Source organism: Hemiscyllium ocellatum, chromosome 10 (genome assembly GCF_020745735.1).
Source record: "Hemiscyllium ocellatum isolate sHemOce1 chromosome 10, sHemOce1.pat.X.cur, whole genome shotgun sequence".
Lineage (NCBI taxonomy): Eukaryota > Metazoa > Chordata > Chondrichthyes > Orectolobiformes > Hemiscylliidae > Hemiscyllium > Hemiscyllium ocellatum.
This window is the reverse complement of record NC_083410.1, coordinates 103,824,717-103,851,300: the sequence shown is the minus strand read 5'-3', so window position 1 is coordinate 103,851,300 and position 26,584 is coordinate 103,824,717. Positions and strand designations below refer to the sequence as shown.

Sequence of the window (26,584 nt, the reverse complement as noted above, 5' to 3'; positions counted from 1 at the left end):
CTAGATTGGGTTGGGATATCTGGTCGGCATGGACAGGTTGGACCGAAGGGTCTGTTTCCATGCTGTACATCTCTATGACTCTATAGATAGGTGAAACGTTTTCACTTCCTAAATGCCAGTTCTTTAGAAACCTCCAAGTTTGCTGTTTTGTCTGTAGTACATTTCAGGTTTTCACTGCCCTTCCTAATGATTCTGATTTTGATGTCTTTATGGAACTGCTTTCATCATTAAAGAGGACTATTTCAGCTATTTATTCAAACATCCCATAAAGTATGTATGTAAGTTAGCTCGCTCAGCTTGAAGGTTTGTTTTCAGACGTTTTGTCACCATTCGTGGTCACATCATCACCGGAGACTCTCACTGTTGATGTGACCGAGTATGGTGACGAAATGTCTGAAAACACACCTTCCAGCTCAGCGAGCTAACTTACACATTTATCATGAGCGCGAGCTACAAATCTTCTCAAAAGTCGCTAATCCATAAAGTATGTTCAGATTCTCTTGACTCTATTAACACCATCTGGGAGGCACATTTGGAAGAGGTAATGCCGCGTGATGTATGGGATAAGATTTTACAAAGCGTGCACAGATTTTCTATCTGTGCAAAACATGGTTTTATTTAGTACAAGATTCTACACCACACCCACTACACTAAAGCTCGACTTGCAGAAATATTTCAGGAGGTGTCTCTGTCCTATAATCGGTGTGAACAAACCCCAGTAAATTAGATGCACATGTTCTGGCTTTGTCCTTCTTTAAGTAGATAGGACGTAGAACATCACAACGCAGTACAGGCCCTTCGGCCCTCGATATTGTGTTGACCTGTGAAACCAATCTGAACCCGTTCTATCCGACACAATTCCTGCACAAGTAGATATTTGGACTGATATCTTTGACACCGTATCTAAGGTATCTGATGAAAATCTTACTCCTAATGCTCTTACCGCTTTGTTTGGGGTGTCACCCTCTTTACCTCATCTTGCTATCCTGTCTTTTATAGAGGAAGCATTCACTAACCTATTGGCCAGAAGATTGATTTGTTAAATTGGAAATGTTAGATTAGATTAGATTACTTACAGTGTGGAAACAGGCCCTTCGGCCCAACAAGTCCACACCGACCCGCCGAAGCGCAACCCACCCATGCCCCTACATTTTACCCCTTACCTAACACTACGGGCAATTTAGCATGGCCAATTCACCTGACCCGCACATCTTTGGATTGTGGGAGGAAACCGGAGCACCCGGAGGAAACCCACGCAGACACGGGGAGAACGTGCAAACTCCACACAGTCAGTCGCCTGAGGCGGGAATTGAACCCGGGTCTCAGGCGCTGTGAGGCAGCAGTGCTAACCACTGTGCCACCGTGCCACCCACAAATATCTAACTCTGCCTACAAATACACACTGGGTTAGAGATGTGTTATACTTTCTTAAATTAGAGAAGATTAGATTATCCTAACTTGGCATCTCTGACAAATTTGCAAAAATCTGGAACCCTTTTCTTTCAAATGCTACGGGTGTTGTCTTTTTAACTGTCCCAGAGTGAGGTGTCCTCTGCTGTGACTATTGTTTGGTTTTCTTTCCCTCTCTCTTTTTTCTTTTGCTAATGCAGTTATCTTACTGCTGGTTGAATTTATTATGGTTCTTTGCTTTGTAAATGTGTTACAGCACAGGACAAACCCTTCTGCTGATTTTAAACTAGTGTTATGATCCTGAGTAAACCCTTCTGTGACTTGTTGGGCCATAGGGCCTGTTCCACACTGTAATAATCTTTTTTAAAAAAATCTAGTGTTACAGCACGCAGTAAACCGTTCTGTTAATGTAAACTAGTGTTACGACATGGGGTAAACCCTTCTGCTGATTTAAACTAGTATTAACAACAACACTGGGTAAACCTTCTGTTAGTTTAAACCAGTGTTACAGCACTGGGTAAACCCTTCTGTTAATTTAAACTAGTGTTACGACATGGGGTAAACCCTACTGCTGATTTTAAACTAGTGCCACAGCACAAGGTTAAACTCTTCTGCTAACCTAAACCTGACACAGCTCACCTCGCCTCGTAATCTGTAAAAATATCAGTGACCAAGAACTGTCAAATCCCACTAATTAGAGAAAAAATTAACACTTTATTCTTTAACTCCAAGAAAAAAAGAGAACATTAACCAACAGCTGTCTCCACTGTAAACCTCCTTTGTCTTAACGATTTATCTATCTCCCAGGCTACAGCAATATACTGATATGATAAAAACTCCTGATTAGAATTTACAAAACATTCAAATTTCAAAACCAGTCAGCTGTGTCGATTCTTCTCTGAATCTTCCTCTGTGGGTTTTTCTGGGTCTTCTCTTTGGTCTTTTTGCTGCACAGATTTCACACGAACAGATACCTTTCAGAGAGCGATTCCGCAGGCCGTCTATGTTTGTTGTTGCTCTTTGCAACTCTGGCTAACTGTTCAAAATGGCCGATTTTGATACCCCCAAAACATCAGATTGTCTCATTGGTTTGATGTCGTCAAAACAGAAAAATTCAAATTCCATTGGTTTTTGGTATCTTGGGGCATAATTTAAACTGACTGGCCAAATTTGTATTTGTTATGTAACATAACAACAGCTCAGCTAATTGTTCCACAGCCAAATGTTACATTTTACAATTGTTCACTCTATGCTTGTTAAGTCCTCGCCAGCTTTCACTCTCTGTTAAAGGTATAGTGCACATCTAAAACTTTGTAACCATAGGTTTATATTTATTAGGGTTGTTTGTAATTTTATTTTTCTTTCTCTTCTTTGTATTTTGTGGGAAAGTCTGTACCATGGGGAGGGTGGTCAGTCAGGTCAGTTGTTTATTGCCTGTGATTGTACCTTGTTTTCAGAGAAAAATCAGGAAACTTTTTTAAAACGAAAGGATTGTTCTAAAAAAAATTCTAATTGCTTTTTTTAAGAAGCAGTTTGTTAGATTTTAATTGTGCCATGGGTATTATCCTCCTTCTTAAGAGCATAGGGCCTTAAGGTAAAGGAGCAGAATTAGGCCATTTGGCCCATCGAGTCCTCCCGCCATTCAGTTGTGGCCGATATGTTGCTCATTCTCCTGCCTTGCCCCTGTAACCCTTGATCGCTGATGAAGAACTGATCTCTCTCTGCCCTGAGCGGTCATGGTGTTGTTTGTGTTTTGAGGAGAGGGGTGGGTATAGAGGCCTATGGCACAGAGGCAGGCCCTTTGTCCCGTTGAGGCTTTGCCAGTCAGAAGCATACATGAGTATAAGGGCCCAGAACTTCTCCAGCAGAACTTGCCACAATGCACTCAGAAGATGACCTCATCAGTTCACAGCATCACTGAAAACTGCACTGCAAAAGAGGCCCTTCCAGTTTGTACCACCAAAAATATTCAGCCTCAGACCCACTTTCCCTTTCGCCCTCATTGTATCTCTCTCTCTGTCCCTCGTGACAGGAATATCTGAGGTGGTGATACCTTACAGAAAATATCATAACTTCCTCTAATGAAAACACTCCAAGTGTACTGATTCATAGACGCCAGAAAGCCCAGATGATAATTGTTTAAGGTCATCTGCTTGGATTGTTGTGTGGATCAGAGGCAGTGTTGTTGTAATGATGTAGTTAGAGTCATTGAGATTAGCGCATTTTGAGAAGATTTTTAGCTCCGGTTGAGGTCCTCGATGTAGGATTGCTCGTTGAGCTGGAAGGTTCATTTCCAGACGTTTCGTCACCATACTAGGTGACATCATCAGGGAGCTTCCGGATGGTGGTATGCCCTACTTTCTATTTGGACAAGGACAAGCCAAACAGAGACATGCATGAGAATTCCGAGAAGCATGGCATTCCAACCGGAGCTCTATCAACAAACACATTTACTTGAATCCCATTTACTACCCCCGAAAAAAAGAACAGGAAATGGCATTACCCCAGGAAATGACGTCACCACAAGAAATGACATCACCAACCCAAGGAAACCTAAACACATAAATAGAAAGTGGACCATGCCACCAGTGCTTCATCCGGAGGCTCACTGATGATGTTACCTAATATGGTGACGAAACGTCTGAAAATGAACCTTCCAGCTCAGCGAGCAAACCTACATCCAGAGTCATAGAGATGTACAGCACGGAAACACATCCCTTCGGTCCAACTCATCCACGCTGACCAGATATCCTAAATTAATCTAGTCACATTTGCCAGCATTTGGCCCATATCCCTCCAAATCCTTCCTATTCATCTACCCATCCAGATCCCTTTTAAATACTGTAATTGCAACCAACCTCCACCACTTCCTCTGGCAGCTCGTTCCATCCACGTACCTCGCTCTGTGTGAAAAGGTTGCCCCTTAGGTCTCTTTTATATCTTTCCCTTCTCGCCCTAAACCTATGCCCTCTAGTTCTGGACTCCCCCACCCCAGACTTTGCCTATTTACCCTATCCAAGCCCCTCAGCTTCCAACACTCCAGGGAAAACAGCCCCAGCCTGTTCAGCCTCTCCCTATAGCTCAAATCCTCCAACCCTGGCAATATCCTTGGAAATCTTTTCTGAACCCTTTCAAGTTTCACATCATCTTACTGATTTTACTGACTTGTTCTCTTTGAATTGTCGGGGCTAGTTTTAATATTCGTCCGGCTGCCCCAGTGATGGGGGGATGGGAATGACCAATGGACTTTTTCCTTGTGAAGAGCGCGATTATATGATTTTGATCTGTGTTGTCTATGTCCAGACGTGTGTTCTTCGAGTCAGCAAACATCTGTCTGCCCTTGCTAACTGTCCCTGCTGTTACCAGAAGCTGGAACAGGATGTTGCTAATGTTGCTCTCCAGAAGTGGTGGTGTCCTGCACTCTGGACTAATACAGTGCATGTCTGTGCCCGCATGAGTTGAATCCTTTGTCCATCGGCAGACAAAGACTGTTGCTTCCAGTAAAGAGCTTTCTCTCGCTGTATGCTCCTTGAACTGTTGTTCACAGGAGTAAACAGTGATTTGGCGATTGGTCACTGCTTTGCAGTGGAGGTGCCGGTGTTGGACTGGGGCAGACAAAGTCAAAAGTCACACGACACCAGGTTACAGTCCAACAGGTTTATTTAAAGTCACAAGCTTTAGGAGCATTGCCTCTTCAGGTGAAGTGGAGGGAGGTGCACAGGCACAGTGTATATAGGTGGAGAGGCAATGGCAAGATAGGTCCAGATGGTTAAGAGTATCAACAGCTAAGTACAACTAGTGAGAGTGAAGTGTCGACACTAGTGAAGGGATGAGCTATGAACCGATTAATTAAGGCAGAGAGATAATTAGCAGCTATCGAAAATAAGATGGTGCTCGAAACAACCGATTGGCTGGGATAACATGTTGGGTATCTGTCGCATGGTGGGGGTCTTACAGGTAATCAAATGACCCCATTACCGTGATCACTTGTGATTAACTCTCTGCCTGAATTAGTTTGCACAGTTTTGGATTATTTGCTACTTTGGTTAGACCCTTATCATGCGACTCTGATACCAGTCATGTTATTCCAGCCAGTTAGTTCGTCTCTAGCCCCATCTTATTTTCAGTTATTTGTCATTATTTCTCTGCCTGTAATTAATCAGCTCTTGTACTGGTTATTCAGCCAGCAATAATGTACTCTCACCGTTTCTATTACAGTTGTCCCCCCGCCGTTCCCATGGGGGGGTAGGTTCCAAGGTGTACCAGGGAAGCCTGAAACCGCGGAAAGACATGAACCTATTCATTTAAATGGGAAAGGTACCTGCCCGGTGGTCCCTGGTTCTGGGATTTACAAATGTACTATGGTTGGGTAAACCGTGGGTATCTGAAACCACAGTAACCGGACCTGCAGATGCAGCGGTCGCCCAGTAATCTGTTAGCACTCTTGATTACCTACGAAGTCTTGTGGTTCAGCCTGTGACAGTCTACTTTCGGTTTTTGTATGTATCTGTTGACATTACTTAAATACCTGGAATCATGTGGATGCTTTGGAGAGGGGGCAGAGGGAAGTTAACCAGGATGTTGCCTGGTATGGAGGGCGCTCACTATGAAGAGAGGTTGAGTAGATTAGGATTATTTTCATTGGAAAGACAAAGGTTGTGTGGGGTGGGGTGGGGGGGTACCTGACTGAGACCTACAAAATCATGAGAGGTGTCGACAGGGTGGATGGCAAGAAACATTTTCCCAGAGTAGAGGCCTCGATTGCTAGGGGTCACGGGTTCACAATGGGAAGGGAAACGTTTAAGGGAGATATGCGTTGAAAGTTCTTTACGCAGAGGGTGGTGGGTGCCTGGAACACGCCAGCAGAGGTGGTAGGGATAGGCACGAGAGCATCATTTAAGATGTATCTCGATAGATACATGAATGGGCATGGAGGAAAGGGATACAGATCCTTAGAAAATCGATGTCAGGTTTAAATAGAGATTAGATTAGATTATTTAGTGTGGAAACAGGCCCTTTGGCCCAACAAGTCCACACCGACCTGCCGAAGCGCAACCCATCCAGACCCATACCCCTTCACCCAACACTACAGGCATTTTAGCATGGCCAATTCACCTGACCCGCACATCATTGGATTGTGGGAGGAAACCGGAGCACCTGGAGGAAACCCACACAGACACGGGGAGAACGTGCAAACTCCACACAGTCGGTTGCCTGAGGTGGGAATTGAACCCGGGTCTCTGGCGCTGTGAGGCAGCAGTGCTAACCACTGTGCCACCGTGCTGCCCACAGAGGATCTGGATCAGTACAGGCTTGGAGGGCCAAAGGGCCTGTTTCCGTGCTGTAATTTTCTTTGTTCTACCTTGCCATCACCTCTCCTCCACTATATTCTGTGCCTGTGCCCTCCCTCCACTTCACCTGATGAAGGGGCAGTGCTTCTAAAGCTTGTGATTTTAAGTGAATCTGTCGGGCTATAACCTGATATCGTGTGACTTCTGACGACAATGGTGACCTACTGAGGAGGGGGCTGAGGGGCGAGGAGGAGATGTGGGGGGGGGGTCAGTTCAGCGACCGTTGTGTGTTTGACTGACCTTTACCTGTGCTTTCTGAATCAGCAGAGATGGTGGAAGCGGAAGATAAGGACTCCGAGGAGCTGGAGAAGAGGGAACTGGATCCCTCCGAATGGGAACCGCACGGCTCAGGAGCTGAGGATGAAGACAACCCTCTAGACGGCAAGCCTTCAGGAGACGAGTCGGCTTTTGAGGAAGATCAGCCGCCGTCTGACAACGACACAGACGGGGGGCTCCGCAAACGAATCATCCAGGAAGATTCCTAAGCTCTCCTTTTACAGGCACATATGTCACTAGCTCAGACTCCGACCAAAGAATTGTGCTTCTGTGGACTTTCTGTCCCTATTTTGTTTTGTCTTAGATTTTGAAATTTGGTTTGTTTGGATTCACTTTTCTTTCCTCTTTGTGACAGATTTATTGGCTATGACAATCTTGATCTATTGTTAACTGAATATAATGTGCAGGCTCTGCCTGTAACCTTTTTTCCAAAAAAAAAGACAGTGCTTTTTGTAGGTTAATGAATGTTTTCACATTTTGTACTTTGTATGAAAACAAGGCAGCGGTGCTCCACTCAGTTGCTAAATCAGTTTCTGTGAGCAGAGGTTATCTCTAAAGCAAATAATGCCGCCTGCTAACTTCATACTAGAACCTTGGCCAAAAGGGGTAGTGCCCTGGTTGCGCGCGCGCGCTCTCTCTTTCTCTCTCCCCCCACTTCCCCCTCTCACTTCCTCCCACTCACTCCCTCCCACTCACTCCCTCTCTGTCCTGCTCGCTCTCTCTCGCTCTCTCGCTCCCTTTCTCTTTCTCGCTCTCTTTCTCGCTCCCTTTCTCTTTCTCGCTCCCTTTCTCTTTCTCGCTCCCTTTCTCTTTCTCGCTCCCTTTCTCTTTCTCGCTCCCTCTCTCGCTCTCTCGCTCACCCTCCCTCCCTCATGTTTTGAATCGGAGTTCTACCTTCAGATAAAGGTTGGCATGTTTTAACTTGCCATTTCCAGCTATATACTCCATTCAGGAGCACGGTATCAAACACTTGCTGCATCGGATTCAAACAGTGGGATTTACTATCGAGGCGGTTGGCAGACGTTTTCCAAGATGGCCTCAAAAGTGTCCTGAGGGGGAGTGAGTGTGCCCGCACTGAAGGAGGGCAGGAGTTGTCTGTCTGTGTCTTGGTGCTGGTTTTGATATTTATGCAAGTGGAAAGGTCAAAATCGCTATCTACCGTGCCGAGTGAACACTTGGATGGAGTTGTACTGAGTGACCTGCCACCACCACCCCCCCCCTCCTCCCACCACCAAACACATGCACCTAATCACTTGTTCCCTCTTACTCTGTGAACATGGTTTGTCGGTGCCGGTGTTGGAATGGGGTTTACACAGTCAGAAGTCAGTTGCCATCAGGTTACGCTCCAACAGGGTTATTTGAAATCACAAGTTTACAGAGCGCTGCTCCCTCTCCTGCTGCACGTTCCGAAAGCTTGTGATTTCAAATAAACACATTGGACTGGAAGACACAGTGAGGACTGCAGATGCTGGAGATCCGAGTCAGTAATGTGAAGCTGGAAAAGCACAGCAGGTCATACGGGGGGTCAGTCTTTCAGACCAAAACCCTTTTGTCAGGACTCGTTTGGTTTTCCTGCTCCTGTGATCCTGTCTGGCCTGCTGATCTCTTTCAGCTTCGCGTTGACTGATGTTGGACTACAACCTAGTGTCATGTGACTTCTGTCTTTTAACGTAAGGGTTAATGCCTCGCCTTCGAATAGCAGGAGAGAAAGTGGCTTGGAACACTGTTGTGCTCTCCTTACCATAACATGGCCGCTGATCAAAACGCGTGGATTACTGTCCAAATCTTGTGCGTTCTTGGGGAAAAGCCTCTTTCTGGAATTATGCCAATGAATCACAACCCCCTTAACCCACCATCCTTTGTAAACCTGCACATGTTTTGTCTGCTGGTATAATGTTATGGGACGGCTGGATTTGACTCACACAGGGCCCTCGCACCCCAGCTCCAACCTGGGTTAAACACAAATGGCTTCCTTTTATACTCGAGGGATCTGACTCTCCACAGAAATGGACACCGGGCTTTTGATTTCAGCAACGTTTATCGAGATGTCTTTTAAAATACAGCAATACACTGCAAAATTAAGTTTTCCAGGACGATTTGGGAAAAGTTGAAAAGATTGTCAGTTGGGTAGGGGACAGATTTATAACTGTACAGTGTTTTGGGGGATTATATTGGCACTACTGTTTTGAAACAGTTGACTTTTATTTTGATACTCTGAGCAATATATTGACAATTGCATGGCCACAATGATACATGCATTTCTGTTAGATTTAACAGAGGTTCTGCCATTTGTACATAACCGTTCAGTATCCCCTGATGAAAAATTCGGGCCTGCAGTGCAGAATTTTTCACTATTTTTGTAAAGAATATTTTTTTTTGGATTTGTATAACTGCGGGGGTATGGAAGATTGTATTTTAAAATTTACCTTTTGTATTTTATGTGAATGATGTTGAAGGTGGATCTCTCTACTTTGTATGTAAGTTGAATGCAGAAGTACCTGCCTAATTTTGTATTTATTGCTTTGCCCGTAGTTTGGCCGGTCTTGTTTACAATTTAGTGTGAGGCATGCGAGAACTTCATTGAATTCTTACCGTGTGGAAACATTTGGTCCAACAAGTCCACACCGATCCTCCGAAGAATATCCCACCCGGACCCATTCCCCTATCTTTTCCGTCTACGTTCCCCTGGCTAGTGCACCTAACCCACACATCCCCTGAACAATATTGGCAATTTAGCACGCTCGATCCACTCTAACCTGCACAGCTTTGGGCTGTGGGAAGAATCCGGAGTACTCCCATGCAGACACTGGGGAGAATGTGCAAGCTCCGCACAGACAGTCACCGGAGGCGGGAGTTGAACCTGGGTCCCTGGCGCTGTGAGACAGCAGTGCTCACTACTTTGCCACCCTTATGTCTGTCTACACCCGTGTGTCACGTTACGTTTTTAGTTTGAGATTCTCGGCTGCAACACTTGCCTATGAAACCGGTGGTTTGTTCTGAAAGGCTTTTGTAAGATTCCCTTTCTTTGCACTGTGCAGTGTTAATCCAAGGAGTTACTTGAAGCTCAGAGCAGCTCGCTGCTTCAGAAGGTTGCAGTGTCGGGCGAGACGGACATGGTGTGCACCACGATGTTAAATTGCACAGGCATCTTTCACTCGAGTTTTAGGTTCACTCAATAGCTACACTCATGAGAAGGCAGGAGGGATGTGGCGTGATGAGTTGTGTCCAGTTTTGTTGGGGGAGAGCGACCATGCAATTTTTACAACGCGAGTCTTTATAGATGTGTCAGTTTGTTAACAGAAGATGCAATAAATGCATGCCTTTTGTACCTTTTTTGTCCAGCTTGATTTGTGTGTACAATGCATGAGGATGAAGTGGATTGTCCAAGTCAGCCGGCTTCACCCTATCTCGGCTCATCGGCTGTGGAAGCCCTCGGCCGTGATTTTTGCTCTCCAGACATGAGCATCCCTGTGCAGCTTGGCTGGTGTTCCAGGTTATACCCTGAGTGAACCCATCTACCTCTTAACTCGCACCACACTGCACTCTCCACTCCCCTCCCCACCACCTTACTCCTGTACTTGCAGATTGGCATTGTCTCGCTGTCAGTGTGACAATCTTTCTGCCACAATATTTCGTCTGCTTTCCAGAGCCTCAGCCCTCTTGATCTCTGTACTCCCTTCCAGCCTCTCACATCTGCACATCCTGATCTCGTTGTTAACTTGTTCCCTCTTGGTGGTCATGCCCAGAGTTGTGAGAGGCCTTAGGCCCTGCGATATCCTCCTCTAGACTACTCTGCCTCCTTACCCCTCAAAAAGTGCTGCATAAAACCTTTGAATCGTCATGTTGTAATGGATTGTCATCATTGGTGGTCCATTGCAGATGGGGATAACTATGTGCCACTTTCAGGGTGAGTCCATAGGACCAATGCAGCTACCGCAGCCGTGTTACACTTGGGACAGAAGGTGGTCATGGGAAGGGGTGGGTGAGGCATTGGTGTGGCAGCTCCTTTCCCTATTTCCACCCCCCCCCCCCGGCTTCTCCTTTTCCCCCCACATCAAGTCTCGAGGTACACAACACCTTCCTAGATACTGCTCCTCCATTTTGGATGGTGTCGGGCCAGTGATTCCCGGGTGTCTGTGGGAATGCTGCACTTCCCCGGTGAGGCCTTGTGGGTATGCCTGAAGCGCGTCCCCTGTCCCACCTGGACCTGACCTGCCATTTTGGAGCTGGGAGGAGAACACCTGCTTGGGGAGTCTCGTATTGGCCATAAATATCTCTGGTTGACTTGGGCAAGATGGTGGAGAGCCACCTTCTAGAACCGCTGCAGTGTAATGGGGATAGTACATTGACAGGGCTGTGGGGAGGGGAGTCCAGAATCTTCATCCAGCAATGGTGAAAAACAACGGTGATATAGTTCTAAATCAGGATGGTGCTGAAAATGTGTTGCTGGAAAAGCGCAGCAGGTCAGGCGGCATCCAAGGAACAGGAAATTCGACGTTTCAAGCATAAGCCCTTCTTCAGGAATGAGGAAAGGCTAAGATAAAAGGTAGGGGGGAGGGACATGGGGGAAGGGCGATGGAGATGTGATAGGTGGAAGGAGGTCAAGGTGAAGGTGTTAGGCCGGAGTGGGATGGGGGCGGAGAGGTCAGGAAGAAGATTGCAGGTTAGGAAGGCGGAGCTGAGTTTGAGAAATCTGCAATCTTCTTCCTGACCTCTCCGCCCCCACCCCACTCCGGCCTATCACCCTCACCTTGACCTCCTTCCACCTATCACATCTCCATCGCCCCTCCCCAAGTCCCTCCTCCCTACCTTTTATCTTAGCCTGCTGGACACACTTTCCTTATCTCTGAAGAAGGGCTTATACCCGAAAAGTCGAATTTCCTGTTCTTTGGATGCTGCCTGACCTGCGCTTTTCCAGCAACACATTTCCAGCTCTGATCTCCAGCATTTGTAGACCTCACTTTCTCCCCTAAATCAGGATGGTGCCTGGTTCGGAGGGGAATTTGCAAATGCAGGCATTTCTGAACATCACCTGCCCCCTCAAAACTAGAAATGGATAATTAATACTGAAAATCCGTGCTCCAGAAGTAGCAGTGCACTTGGCCAGATGTTTTCTAATCCTGGAGCAGATGGGATTTGAACCCATGCCTCTTGGATCAGAGATAGCAACACTACCACTACACCACAAGAACCCTTCAGTGCACTGACCCAAGCTGTTCCAACATGCACCCATCTGGACAGTTCTGATGCACTTAACTTGAATGCCGATCCAGGAGTTGGGGCAGCATGGTGGCTCAGTGGTTAGCACTGCTGCCTCACAGCGCCAGAGGCGCGGGTTCGATTCCATCCTCAGGCAACTGTGGAGTTTACACATTCTCCCCGTGTCTGCGTGGGTTTCCTCTGGGTGCTCCGGTTTCCTCCCACAGTCCACAGATTAGATTACCTACAGTGTGGAAATTGGCCCTACAAGTTCACACTGACCCTCTGAAGAGTAACCCACCCAGACACATTTTCCCTCTGACTAATGCACCTTACAACTATGGACAACTTAGCATAGCCAATTCACCTGACCTGCACCTCTTTGGAATTTGTGAGGAAACCAAAGCACCCGGAGGAAACCCACGCAGACGCGGGGAGAATGTGCAAACCCCACACAGACAGTCACCCGAGGCTAGAATCGAACCTGGGCAGCAGTGCTAACCACTGAGCCACCCCAATGTACAGGTTAGGTGATTTGGCCATGCTAAATTGCTCCATAGTGTCCAGGGTTGTGCAGGCTAGGTGGATTAGTTATGGGAAAAGCAGGGTTACAGGAATGGGGTGGGTCCAGGTGGGATGTTCCTCGAAGGGTTGGTGTGGACTCAATGGGCTGAATGGCCTAGCTTCCATGTTGTAGGGATTCTATGATGAATTCTAGACTAAAAGCACTTAGTCCAACTCTTGAATAACTCCAGAACTGGTATCCCAGTCACTCTGCAAGACTGCACCCACCTACCCACTCTCCCAGTTACCTGCCCCTCTGCTAACACTCACACCAGACTTTAAACTGACTGTATAGCAGTTGGTTTCTTGGAGAGGATGCTGGCAAGTTTAGCAAGGCCAATTCACCTAACCTGCACATCTTTGGACTGTGGGAAGAAACCAGAGCACCCGGAGGGAACCCCAACAGACACGGAGAGAATGTGCGAGCTCCACACAGACAGTTGCCCGAGGCTGGAATCAAACCCGGGTCCCTGGCGCTGTGAGACAGCAGTGCTAACCACTGAGCCACCGTGCCACCCCAGCATTGTGATGGCAATTTCTGCTCCCCAAAAACCTTTGTCTTTGAGGTGAATTCTTTAACCACGTTTCTCTCAGTGGCTGCAAAAGTCCCCCCTTGGCAGTATTTGAATAAGTTTACGGGAGTCTTTTCTGTTGCCAAGGTCGATGTTTATCCCTCAATCACTTTGCAGTAACGGATTAGCTGGTCATTGTAGGAATTTGTTGTGGGTGAATTGTCTTCATCACAGCATCAATTGCATTTCACAATCTTTTTTATTGTTTATAAAGTGCTCTGGGATATCCAGAGAAAGGTACTTCAGACACCCAGGTAATTCTTGGGACCTCGGTTTTTATTTTGCCATAGCAGATGATACAATTTGTTATCAATACAAGTCTGGGACGAAGTGTTCAATGATCATTATGAAACCGTTGTCAATTGTTTTACAAACCCACCTGGACCACTAATGTTCTTGAGAGAAGGAGACTGCCATCCTTACCCAGTCTAGCCTACATGTGACTCCAGACCCACCACAATGTGGTTGACTTTTAACTTCCCTCTGGACAATTAGGGATGGGCAATATATGCCGACCTAGCGTGTGAATTAATGAAAAAAAGTCCTTTATGTTTCTGAGGAAGGGTAACTTGACCCAAAATATTAACTCTGATTTCTCTCCACAGCCCAACTTGATGAGCTTTTCCAGCAATTTTTGTTTGAGCTTCATTGCGTTAAGCTTTGTGAGAGATGAAGTAAGCTGTCAAGGAAAGTACATTCTTCATCATTGTTTACATTTTTCTTCACAAGAAACGCCATTGAATCTGATGAGTCCATAAAAAAATTAAATGCCTGTTCAACTCGTTTCCCACCTAGAACCTTGGAATGCATTTAGTGAAGAAAATCCTTTAATTATCTGAAGAGAACTGGAATTGAATATCTCCCAATACCTTTAACTTTCTTATATCTTGTTTTATCTGTTGTAGACACAATGGAGTGATGTCCATCTCAATAGATTTAGAAAAGATGTATTTTGTTCAAAGTTGAAATCTGTTTCACTTTGAGTCAAGTTGGTATTCTGGCTGGTGGATGTGGGCTTACATTCGTGTGTAGTCCCTCCTACACAGGACACTTTTCAAATTATATCTCCATCTATTACTATTGCAGATTCAAATCTAAATTGATCACCATGGGTGACTTTCACTTGACTATGAGAAGATGTGATGTGGAGGAGCTGGTGTTGGACTGGGGTGGGCAAGGTCAGAAGTCACACAACACCAGGTCATAGTTCAACAGGTTATTTGAAATCAGATGCTTTTGGAGTGCTGCTCGTTCATCGGTGTTCCTCTGAAAACATGTGTTTTCGAATGAACCTGTTGGATTATAACCTGGTGTTGTGTGACTTCTGACTTATGAAAAGATGGGAAGATTTTCTTTGGTCACTCTATTTTAATCAATATTTTCTGGGCGCTACATTTATGCCCCTTTATTCTCCCTTCCAAAATGAACGACTTCACATTTTCTCACATTATATGTCCTTTGCCAACCTTATCCCCCTTACTTAACCAATCTCTGTCTAAACTGTTTGTGGCTCTCTCCCAACTTGCCTTTCCACCTAGTGTGTATGCAAAATTGGCTACAGCACATTGGCTTCCCTGCTCCACGGCATTAAAACGTAGTGTAAATGGTCGTGGTCCCTCTGACTTGTTCTTGTAGCCACAGGTAGTGGTTAGTCCAGTTAGGTTTCTGGTCAATGGCAACCCCAGGATTAGATTACTTACAGTGTAGAAACAGGCCCTTCAGCCCAACAAGTCCACACCGACCCGCCACCCACCCATACACTTATCCCTTACCTAACACTACGGGCAATTTAGCATGGCCAATTCACCTGACCTGCACATCTTTGGACTGTGGGAGGAAACCGGAGCACCCGGAGGAAACCCACGCAGACAAGGGGAGAATGTGCAAACTCCACACAGTCAGTTGCCTGAGGCGGGAATTGAACCCGGGTCTCTGGCGCTGTGACGCAGCAGTGCTAACCACTGGGCCGCCGTGCCGCCCACTAATTGTTGATCACAGACCTGTACAATCAATTTCCTCTTGTCTTTGCAATCAACAGTGTCTTAAACCTAACAGAGGCCAGTGCATGGGCCTCTTGAATGGACTACCTACTCAGAATGTGTCTACATGAGTTTTTGCAACTGTTGGTGAACATATGCTTGCTTCTCTTTTGCATTGGCATGTCAATAAGCAATGACTCCGCTGTCAACCTGAGAGTTAAACGTTAACTATGTAGGAGGACAGAGTGCAGTGTATTGTCGTGTCCAGGCAGACTGTATTTGCCTGTACCACAAACCCAGCTGAGAAGAATGCTGAGCAAACCAGTGTGCATTAATGATTTCGAGCAACATGCAAAGGAGATTCTTCCGAAAGCAGTATATGATTATTACCGTTCAGGAGCAGATGAACAACAGACATTAAGGGACAACGTGGCTGCTTTCTCAAGGTATTTTTTTTTTAGACGTTCTTGATCATCTGGAATGATTTTGCCAATGTTAGCATTTCGGAAAATAAAGTTATTCTGTTAAACCTAAGGCAATTTTCTTAAAAAAAGTAAACATCAGGAAATATTGAATGGATAAAACAATTTGCATTTTGAGTCTGTCTGTTTGGACACGTAAACATACACACTGATTTGTAGCTTCTCTTGATATTTTATGGGTTGGTTAGAAATCACAGTTTTTACACAGCAATGGGTGCTCCGTGACAATTATTGTTCTGAACTTCAACTTTGGTGCTACCTGTTACATGTTTCATTGAAGTTTGATGCCTTGGTAAGATACTGGCTGGAATAATTTCATATGCAGACATTAAAATGGTTTGGTTGCAATTGTCTCCAATTTGTGCATTGCTAACCACTTTGTCCAATAGTTTAGCAGGAATTACAAGTCAGGTACTGAAGGGTCTTACTCCGTTTGCTGGCTGACTTTGGCCCTTTTCAAGCATCCAACAACGGGAGACAAATGAACATTTTGCTCAGGACAATAAAAGTAAATTTAGTCGATCCTGCAATTGTGAATAAAGTACAAGCACAGTGAGGAAGGAAGAGGAAATTAAAACTCTGAAATGCTGACACAACTGGAGCCCAATGGCTGCTCCTCTCAGGGTTCTGCTCTCAATCCAGCTTTTCCAAAATATTGTTAAAGTAATTTTGCTTCCTGCTCCTTTGCTCATGCTAACTCAAACTTCAAATAAATGTTGTTTCATTGGCGTTGCTCCTGAGAGTGTTGATGGCTGAAACAGCATTCCCACAATATTGCTCGGTACTACTGCTTGTGCTCTTGACCTTGTCTCTGATGGTTGTCTTTCTACCCTCGTGCTTTCTTGCCAGCTATCCCCTCCCCCAACTGCTTGAACGTTCTCCCCTCGGACTTTATTAAGTTGTCGACAGCCTTTGGAACCGATCTAGTCCAGTTTGCTGTTGCCTCAGAGAGTTGCAGGTCGAGAACCATTCCAGAGACTTTGAGCTGACAAGGAATGGGCAGCCTGGTGCAGTGCAGAGGGAGTGCTGCACTGTCACTGATGCTGCCATTTGGAAGAGATGCCAGATGCCCCTGTGACCCTGCCCACTCAGGGGAAGACTCCCAGTCGATTATTTCAAAGAGCAGAGAAGGTTTCCTCAGTCGATATCTATCCCTTGACCAGTGTCATAAAGGTGGTTCATTAGGTCATCATTACGCTGTGTTTGGAGGGGCTTGCTATGATGAAACTGGTGTGTTTTCTATAAACAGTGTACCACTCTCATCCAGCAACTTCTGTGGTCCAGCCCCCACCTGGTTTTCCAGAAAATCTAAAGTGCTCCATACCCTTCTCCCTGAAAGGGAATTTCGTGCTGTGCTGGTGTGAATCTTTCAAACAACTCACAGAGTGGCACGAAGATGATAACACTGACAGTGGAGCTGGCATTGTATTGACATGTCGAAAGATCATTTAACCAACACAGAGATTGTTGGAGAAACTCTGGCAGCATCTGTGGAGGGAGAAACAGAGTTAACGTTTCAAGTCCAGTTTGACACTTCTCCAGAACTTATAAATGCAGAAACATCGGAAATACAAGCAGGAATTCTGCCTATTGAGCTTGCTCCACCTTTCAGAATGATCACAGCTGATCATTGAACTTGGTTCCCATGTTCTCTGCGCAGCCTTTGATCCCTATAGCCCTAAGAACTGTGTCTAACTCCAGACAGAGTGCTGTGAAGTGACTATCTGAAGGATGTGGTGTTGTCCCTTCAGTTTGCTTTGATGTTTGACCAGAGCTACATGGGAGCAGGGCTAGGACAGAATTCTGTTTCACGAACAAAATTCTGTGGACAATGGAAATCCGAAATAAAGATGGAAAATGTCAGAGAAGCTCAGCAAGTGTATCTAGAGAGAAGCAGAGTCAATGTTTCGAATCTGGTAATGACCCTTGTTCAGATTTCTGTTTTTCTCTCCACACATGCTGCCGGAGCTGCTGAGTATCTCCAACACTTTTATTCCTTAACTTCTCTGCTGTGAGCTCTTTCCAGGGTGGTGCAGAGTCATTTCCCATATCTCCTAGTGCATTGTTCAGCATTTGGGGCAGTACGGTGGCTTAGTGGTTAGCACTGCTACCTCACAGCGTCAGGGACCCGGGTTCAATTCCACCCTTGGGTGACTGTCTGTGTGGATTTTGATGTTCTAACTGTGTCTGTGTGGGTTTCCTCCCACAATCCAAAGATGCGCAGGTCAGGTAAAATAGCCATGCTAAATTGCCCATCATGTTCAGGGATATGTAGGTTAGGTCCATTAGTCAGTGGTAAATGTAAGGGTATGGGTCTGGGTGGGTTACGCTTTGAAGGGTTGGTGTGGATTGGTTGTGCTAAATGGCCTGTTTCTACACTGTAGGGAACCTCATCTAATTTTAACAATGACCCATACTCTAGGGCCACTAATACCAAGGTCTCTAACTATACATATTCCTAGTGGGTGCTATTGGTCAGGACGAGAGGGTTTTGAGAATTGCCTCAGTGATTGATTTCCCTTGTAACCAAAGGTTGTTGTCTGCTCTTCTGAAACTATCAGAGTCCCATAAAAGCAACCAACTACATTTCTTGATGAGGAGACATTCCATTGCATCATGATGATGCTGTCACCTTCAGAGGTTATTTTGTCCTGTTTGCTTTTGTGAAGAAAGGTTGTAAGGCAGAGATGCTGAGCTGGCTAATGAAGACTTGCGTAAACAGTTTGGGAAGCCTTAGGTTTTTATTATAACAGCTCTAGTGGGTGTGTCTGGCTCCCACAGTGATCCAGATTTCTAGGTTTTGGTTTCTTCAGTAGCATCAGAAGTTATTGGGGTCTCCACAGAGTTCAAAGCTTCAGTGTCTGTCTCCTGGCTGTTACTGTCTCTGAATTTTCTCTTCATTTTCCTTTCCTCCTAGATTGGAGAACTACATGTAAATCCCAGAACTATTTTAAAATTACATTTTCAAGATATATTTAACAATAGATGCCATCTCAGCTCAGATAATGCTCAGATTGAAGGTGTGAGGTTAAAGTCTGTCTGTGTCTGATTGTTAGGTCAAACTGATTCTATTTCTATGGTGGGATTTATGGAATCGTACAGGGATTTATGCAGTTTTTGAGCAAACTAAAATATAATTCTGCAAGTACACATTCACCCCACAAACTTTTCCATGTGTGTATGCAGGGGCAACTGAGTGAGTGTGTGCATGTGGGTGTGTGTATGGCAGTGTGGGTGTGTGTATGGCTGTAGGTGTGTGTATGGCTGTGTGTGTGTGTGTGTGTGTGTGTGTGTGTGTGTGTGTGTGTGTGTGTCAAATGGGGTATAAGTCTATGAGAGGGTGTGGGTGTGGGTGTGAGTGTGGGAGGTGTATGTGTGAGTGTATGAGAGACAGCTTGTTTTTGAGAGTGGATCTGTGTGCGTGTGTGACTGTGTAGTGCAGTGGGGTCACATGTAGTGTGACATGAACCCTGGTTGAGGCCATCCCCATGGGTACCAAACTTTGCTATCAGCCTCTTGCGTTGTCGCCTGTCCCTAAATCTGTCTTGGAGGATGGTCACCCGAAGGTCTGAAGTTGAATGCTCTGGACAACTGAATTGTTCCCCGACTGGGAGGGAACACTCCTGCCTGGTGATTGTTGTGTGGTGTCCATTCATCCGTTGTCGTAGCCTCTGCTCAGTCTCACCAATATACCATGTCTGAGGGTATCCTTGCCTGCAGCGTATGAGATAGACAATGTTAGCCGAGTCACATGAGTACCTGCCACGTACATGGTGGGTGGTGTGCCCATGTATAATGGTGGTCTCCGTGTCGACACTCTGACAGGTCTTGCAAAGTCTGCTGTGACAGTGTCATGATCGATGTTGTCCTGAAGACTGGGCAGTTTGCTGTGAACAATGGTCTGTTTGAAATTTGGTGGTGATTTAAAGACAAGAAGATTAGATTACTTACAGTGTGGAAACGGGCCCTTCGGCCCAACAAGTCCACACTGACCCGCCGAAGCGCAACCCACCCATACATTTACCCCTTACCTAACACTACAGGCAATTTAGCACGGCCAATTCACCTGACCCGCACATCTTTGGACTGTGGGAGGAAACCGGAGCACCCGGAGGAAACCCACACAGACACGGGGAGAACGTGCAAACTCCACACAGTCAGTCACCTGAGGCGGGAATTGAACCCGGGTCTCTGGTGCCGTGAGGCAGCAGTGCTAACCACTGTGCCACCGTGCCGCCCACGAGGTGGAGGTGTGGGTAGTAAGTATTCTTTAACCTCTCTAATCAATGGTCAGTTACACTTTTCTGTTTCCCCAGCAGCTCTGCATAATCACTGGGATAATGACCAGGCATGCGACTAGTCTCTTAAAACAATGCTCTGGGTGCCTGACGCGGTTAGGATGATCGCTTTGGTATAGCCTACAGAGGCTGAACTGTTATGGTAGCATTGATGTATGAAGTGGAATAGTGCTATCTGAAGAGGATTGCACATGGAGGAGATGGAGCAGTAGGTGGTGGGACTGCCCTTTCTGATGATGGACTACATGTTGAAGTTGGGGGCTAGCAAGAACTGTTCAGTACTTTTGACGAGGCTATTGACCTGAAATGTTACACAATCTCCCTCCTAGATAAACACTGCTTGTTCCAGCCTGCACTACTCCCTTGTGAAGAACAATGAAGACATCGATCTAACAGCATATGACAGCCTAACAATGTGGGCTTATAGACCAAAATGGAGTCTCCCTTCTGACCCAGGCAAAATGCCACATTTGAAGGAACTATAACTTAATGTCAAAATTAATAGTTCTCTTGAACTCATTGCTCAACCAAATATCAAACTATATTGCCAGCCTTCAGTGTTTTTAATAGTCCCACTGTAACAATGAGATAGTTCCTCAAAGGCATCACCATAGAAATGCCCACGGAAGGAGGCCATTTGACCCTTTGTATTCGTGCTGCCTGAAAAGATGCTATCCAAGTCATGTTCCCTCTTGCTCTTGGACCATAGACGAGTTGGACTGAAGGGTCTGTTTCCATGCTGTACGTCTCTGTGACTCTATGCCTCTCAGATATCTAGCCCCATTTTCCAGCACTTGGCCCGTATCCCACTCAACCCTTCCTATACAGGTAACTATCCAGATTCCCTTTAAATGTTGTAATTGTACCAGCCTCCACCCTCTGGCAGCTCATTCCAAACAAGTACCACCCTCTGAGTGAAAATGTTGCCCCTTCAGTCCCTTTTAAATCTTTCCCTTCTCACCCATGTGCTCTAGTTCTGGACTTCATTAACCGTGGGAAAAGACTTTGTTTATTTATGCTATCCATACCCCTCAAGATTTTATAAACCTCTATAAGGTCACCCCTCAGCCTCTGACACTCCAGGGGAAACAGCCCCAGCCTGTTCAGCCTCTCCCTGTAGCTCAAATTGTCCAACCCTAGCAACATCCTTGTAAATCTTTTCTGAACCCTTTCAAGTTTCACAACATCTTTCCAATAGGAAGGAGACCAGAATTGCACGCAAAATTCTGCCAATGACCTGTACAACTCCTAAACTCAGTGCTCTGACCAATAAAGGAAAGCATACCAAATGCCTTCTTCACTATCCTATCTACCTGCAACTCCACTTTCAAGGAGCTATGAACCTGCACTCCAAGGTCTCTTTGTTCAGCAACACTCCCCAGCACCTTACCATTAAGTGTATAAATCCTGCCCTGATTTGCCTTTCCAAAATGTAGCTCCAGACCTGAGACTTGGCATATTTAATTATATCCATCTACCTATGAGGCAGTTATTATCAGGGATACTTGCAGCTCCCTTTGCTTCCATACACTTCACCAATTGGGGACGTAACACAGTCCAAAACAAAAGTATAATTAAATAGGCTTCCCTTGCCTGCTCACTGACCCAAATACATGGACCCATCTCCACTAGGATAGGAGATCAGAAGCTATCGTTTGTAGCCACGCCTCTTTGGACTGAAACGATTTTCTCTTCAATTCCAATATTGTAATGTTATTTTTATTAAGGAATTGTAAACAGGATATGCTGAGTTGAAAATGTGTTGCTGGTTAAATCACAGCAGGTCAGGCAGCATCCAAGGAATAGGAAATTCGACGTTTCGGGCATAAGCCCTTCATCAGGAATGAGAGAGAGTAGCCAAGCAGGCTAAGATAAAAGGTAGGGAGGAGGGACTTGGGGGAGGGGCGATGGAGATATGATAGGTGGAAGGAGGTCAAGGTGAGGGTGATAGGCCGGAGTGGGGTGGGGGCGGAGAGGTCAGGAAGAAGATTGCAGGTTAGGAAGGCGGTGCTGAGTTGAGGGAACCGACTGAGACAAGGTGGGGGGAGGGGAAATGAGGAAACTGGAGAAATCTGAGTTCATCCCTTGTGGTTGGAGGGTTCCTAGGTGGAAGATGAGGCGCTCCTCCTCCAGCCGTCATGTTGTTATGTTCTGCCGGTGGAGGAGTCCAAGGACCTGCATGTCCTCGGTGGAGTGGGAGGGAGAGTTAAAGTGTTGAGCCACGGGGTGGTTGGGTTGGTTGGTCAGGGCGTCCCAGAGGTGTTCCCTGAAGCGTTCCGCAAGTAAGCGGCCCGTCTCCCCAATATAGAGGAGGCCACATCGGGTGCAGCGGATGCAATAGATGATGTGTGTGGAGGTACAGGTGAACTTGTGGCGGATATGGAAGGATCCCTTGGGGCCTTGGAGGGAAGTGAGGGAGGAGGTGTGGGCGCAAGTTTTACATTTCCTGCGGTTGCAGGGGAAGGTGCCGGGAGTGGAGGTTGGGTTGGTGGGGGGTGTGGACCTGACGAGGGAGTCACGAAGGGAGTGGTCTTTGCGGAACGCTGATAGGGGAGGGGAGGGAAATATATCCCTGGTGGTGGGGTCCGTTTGGAGGTGACGGAAATGACGGCGGATGATACGTTGTATACGGAGGTTGGTGGGGTGGTAGGTGAGAACCAGTGGGGTTCTGTCTTGGTGGCGGTTGGAGGAGCGGGGCTCAAGGGTGGAGGAGCGGGAAGTGGAGGAGATGCGGTGGAGGGCGTCGTCGATCACGTTTGGGGGGAATCTGCGGTCCTTGAAGAAGGAGGCCACCTGGGCTGTGCGGTGTTGGAACTGGTCCTCCTGGGAGCAGATGCGGCGGAGACGAAGGAATTAGGAATATGGGATGGAGTTTTTACAGGGGGCAGGGTGGGAGGAGGTGTAGTCCAGATAGCTGTGGGAGTCAGTCGGTTTATAGTAGATGTCTGTGTTGAGTCGGTCTCCTGAGATAGAAATGGAAAGGTCTGGGAAGGGGAGGGAGGAGTCTGAGACAGTCCAGGTGAATTTGAGGTCGGGATGGAAGGTGTTAGTAAAGTTGATGAACTGTTCAACCTCCTCGTGGGAGCACGAGGCAGTGCTGATACAGTCATCGATGTAGCGGAGGAAAAGGTGGGGGGTGGTGCCAGTGTAGTTGTGGAAGATGGACAAACATCGAATTTCCTATTCCTTGCATGCTGCCTAACCTGCTGTGCTTTAACCAGCAACACATTTTCAACTGTGATCTCCAGCATCTGCAGACCTCATTTTTTACCCGAGGATACGCTGAGAGATGGTCTAGCAACAATCATCAAATAAAATCTTCATGCAAGTAATCGTTCTCTCCAGTGCAGCCGTTGCTTTATTAGGAGCAGAAATTAGGCCATTCGGCCCATCGAATCTGCTCCACCATTCGATCATGATTGATATCTTTCTCAACCCTATTCTCCTGTTTTCTCACCATACCCTTTGATCTCCCGGACAAATCAAGAACCTATCTGTCTCTGCTTTAAATATTGGTTAACTGAAGGATTTTAAGGCAATTGGCTGCAATACTCTCAGGTGGACAGCATGTTGGTTGCGCAGAATGTACACTCACCTGTATTTTCCCTTTAATAGAGCAAACCTCTCCTGGTGCAGGTGAGCAGGCTGACTTGGTAAGCCTAACTCAGTCTTAACAATTGGTTTTGGAAGCAGAGACAATCCATTTTGAGACGTCTGGTGGGTCCGGTTCCAACCATCTGTCATTCACTTCCAGAGGAGGAACACATTCTGGTGAACACGTCACATTCACATCTCCACAGCTGGTCAAGGAGAAAACACCCCAGGTTGCTGGCATTCTGATGTTGAGGTGCCAGTGTTGGACTGGGGTGGACAATGTCAGAAGTCACACGACACCGGGTTATACAGAGTATTGGGCTAATGGTAACATTCTTGGTAGTGTGGAAGAGCAGAGAGATTTTGGCATCCAGGTACATAGATCCCTGAAAGTTGCCACCAAGGTTGATAGGGTTGTTAAGAAGGCGTAATTGTGTTAGCAATTATTGATGAAAGGGTTGAGCTTCAGAGCCATGAGATCTTGCTACAGCTGTACAAAACTCTGGTGCGGCCGCACTTGCAGTATTGTGTATAGTTCTGGTCGCTGCATTATAGGAAGGATGTGGAAGCATTGGGAAGGGTGCAGAGGAGATTTACCAGGATGTTGCCTGGAATGGAGGGAAGGTCTTATGAGGAAAGACTGAGGGATGTGAGACTGTTTTCATTAGAGGGAAGGGGGTTAAGAAGTGACTTAATAGAGACATACAAGATGATTAGAGGATTAGATAGGGTGGACAGTGAGGGCCTTTTTTGGTGATGGCTAACAAGAGGACACATAGCTTTATATTGAGGGGTGATAGATATAGGACAGATTTCAGAGGTATGTTCTTTACTCAGAGAGTAGTAAGGGTGTGGAACGCCCTGCCTGCAACAGTAGCAGACTTGCCAAACTTAAAGGCATTTAAATGGTCATTGGATAGACATATGGATGAAAATGGAATAGCGCAGGTTAGATGGGCTTTAGATTGATTTCACAGGGCGGTGCAACATCGAAGGCCAAAGGGCCTATACTGAACTGTGATGTTCTACGTTCTGTAGTCCAACAGGTTTATTTGAAATCACAAGCTTACAGAGTGCTGCCCCTTTGTCAGGTTAAAAAGAAGAAAAGCATGTAGAATTTATAGGCAGAGAGATCAGAAGATCATACAAAAGTGTCAATAGGCCGAATAATAGGTCTCTGCAGGTGATCAAGAGTGTCAGACTGTGTGAGTAAAGTGTCAACAGCTGAATAGCAGGTGAAGGGATGACTTATAATCTGATTAATTGAGGCAGAGAGATAATTACAAAAAATTAAAAATGGGGTGGTGGCTGGAGCATCATCTGCTCACCTCAAAGTAGACAATGACCCTGTGTCTTTCTGAAAATGCACAGACAGTCACAGGAACCTCAGGCAGGTTTACCAGAGATGCTGAGGAAATGGATTGAAGATTGGAGGATCAGTACTGTGTTCCAATATTTATGTGTCTGTCCTGCTCCATGGACAGGTTGGTGGTTGCTATGGAAAACCAGGCCCAGTAGAATGCTCAGTAGCTGCTGGAGGTACAGGGATACTCCACTCCACTGCTGAAGTTATTCTGAACTTTTTACTCCTTTATTTTTCTATTTATTTTTCCCTAAGAATCTGTACCCAGGTACCTTTGTACCTAAGATGGCGCCATTGGTAGCAACTTGTAAACTTTTCACTGTACTCATGTGACAACAAAACTAATTCTCAGAAATTTCTAAGGAAAAATGGCATCCTTCCAATTCTTGGGTGCTTCCCATTAGTTTTTTTTTCAGCCAGTGTTCATTGGCAGCATCTGGGCTACACTGGAAAGGCAAGCATTTACTCCCTACTGTGATTGCCTCTGAGAGGCTGGTTCAGCCACCGTGTGCCACTGTTTAAGAAGGGTGTAAGGACAAACCAGGGAACTAAAGCCCAGTGAGCCTGACCTCGGTGGTGGGCAAGTTTTTGGAGGGAATCCTGAGGGACAGGATGTACATGTATTTGGAAAGGCAAGGACTAATTAGGGATAGTCAACATGGCTTTGTGTGTGGGAAGTCATGTCTCACAAACTTGAATTTTTTGAAGAAGGTTAATGAGGGGAAAGTGGTAGACGTGATCTATATGGACTTCAGTAAGGCATTCAACAAGGTTCCCCATGGGAGAATTGTGAGGAAGGTTAGATCTCATAGAATACAGGGAGAACTAGCCATTTGGATACAGAACTGGCTCAAAGGTAGAAGACAGAGGGTGGTGGTGGAGGTTGCTTTTCAGACTGGAGGCCTGTGACCAGTGGAGTGCCACAAGGATCGGTGCTGGGTCCTCTACTTTTCTTCATTTATGTAAATGATTTGGATGTGAGGACAAGAGGTATAGTTAGTAAGTTTGCAGATGACACCAAAATTCGAGGTGGTGTGGACAGCAAAGAGGGTTACCTCAGATTACAATGGGATCTTGATCAGTTGGGCCAATGGGCTGAGGCATGGCAGATGGAGTTTAAAACAGATAAATGTGAGGTGCTGCATTTTGGGAAAGCAAATCTTGGCAGGATTTATACACTTTATGGTAAGGTCCTAGGGAGTGTTGCTGAACAAAGAGTCCTTGGAGTGCAGGTTCATAGCTCCTTGAAAGTAGAGTCACAGGTAGATACAATAGTGAAGAAAGTGTTTGGTATGCTTTTCTTTATTGGTCAGAGTATTGAGTACAGGAGTTGGGAGGTCATGTTACAGCTGTACATGTAATCGGAATATTTGGAATATTGCATACAATTCTGGTCTTCTTGGTATTGGAAAGATATTGTGAAACTTGAAAGGGTTCAGAAAAGGTCTACAAGGATGTTGCCATGTTGGAGGGTTTGAGCTATAGGGAGAGGTTGA

General features: G+C 46.0%; 2 protein-coding genes across 3 annotated transcripts in view; both read left to right on the top strand.

Annotated features, from left to right (window-relative positions):
* Positions 1–10,369, top strand: part of tmx4 (thioredoxin-related transmembrane protein 4) — a 57,959-nt gene extending 47,590 nt beyond the window's left edge. Inside the window, exon 8 of one of the 2 annotated variants that reach the window (XM_060831824.1) lies at positions 7,026–10,369. In XM_060831824.1, coding sequence (XP_060687807.1) covers positions 7,026–7,246 — 221 coding nt within the window. In that variant the 3' untranslated portion in view covers positions 7,247–10,369. The remainder of the gene's footprint in view (positions 1–7,025) is intronic. The other variant, XM_060831825.1, reaches the window with a different exon arrangement.
* A 5,291-nt stretch (positions 10,370–15,660) lies between these two features.
* Positions 15,661–26,584, top strand: part of hao1 (hydroxyacid oxidase (glycolate oxidase) 1) — a 44,654-nt gene continuing 33,730 nt past the window's right edge. The window contains exon 1 of the mRNA XM_060831165.1: positions 15,661–15,797. Within this exon, the coding sequence (XP_060687148.1) occupies positions 15,661–15,797 (137 nt within the window). The remainder of the gene's footprint in view (positions 15,798–26,584) is intronic.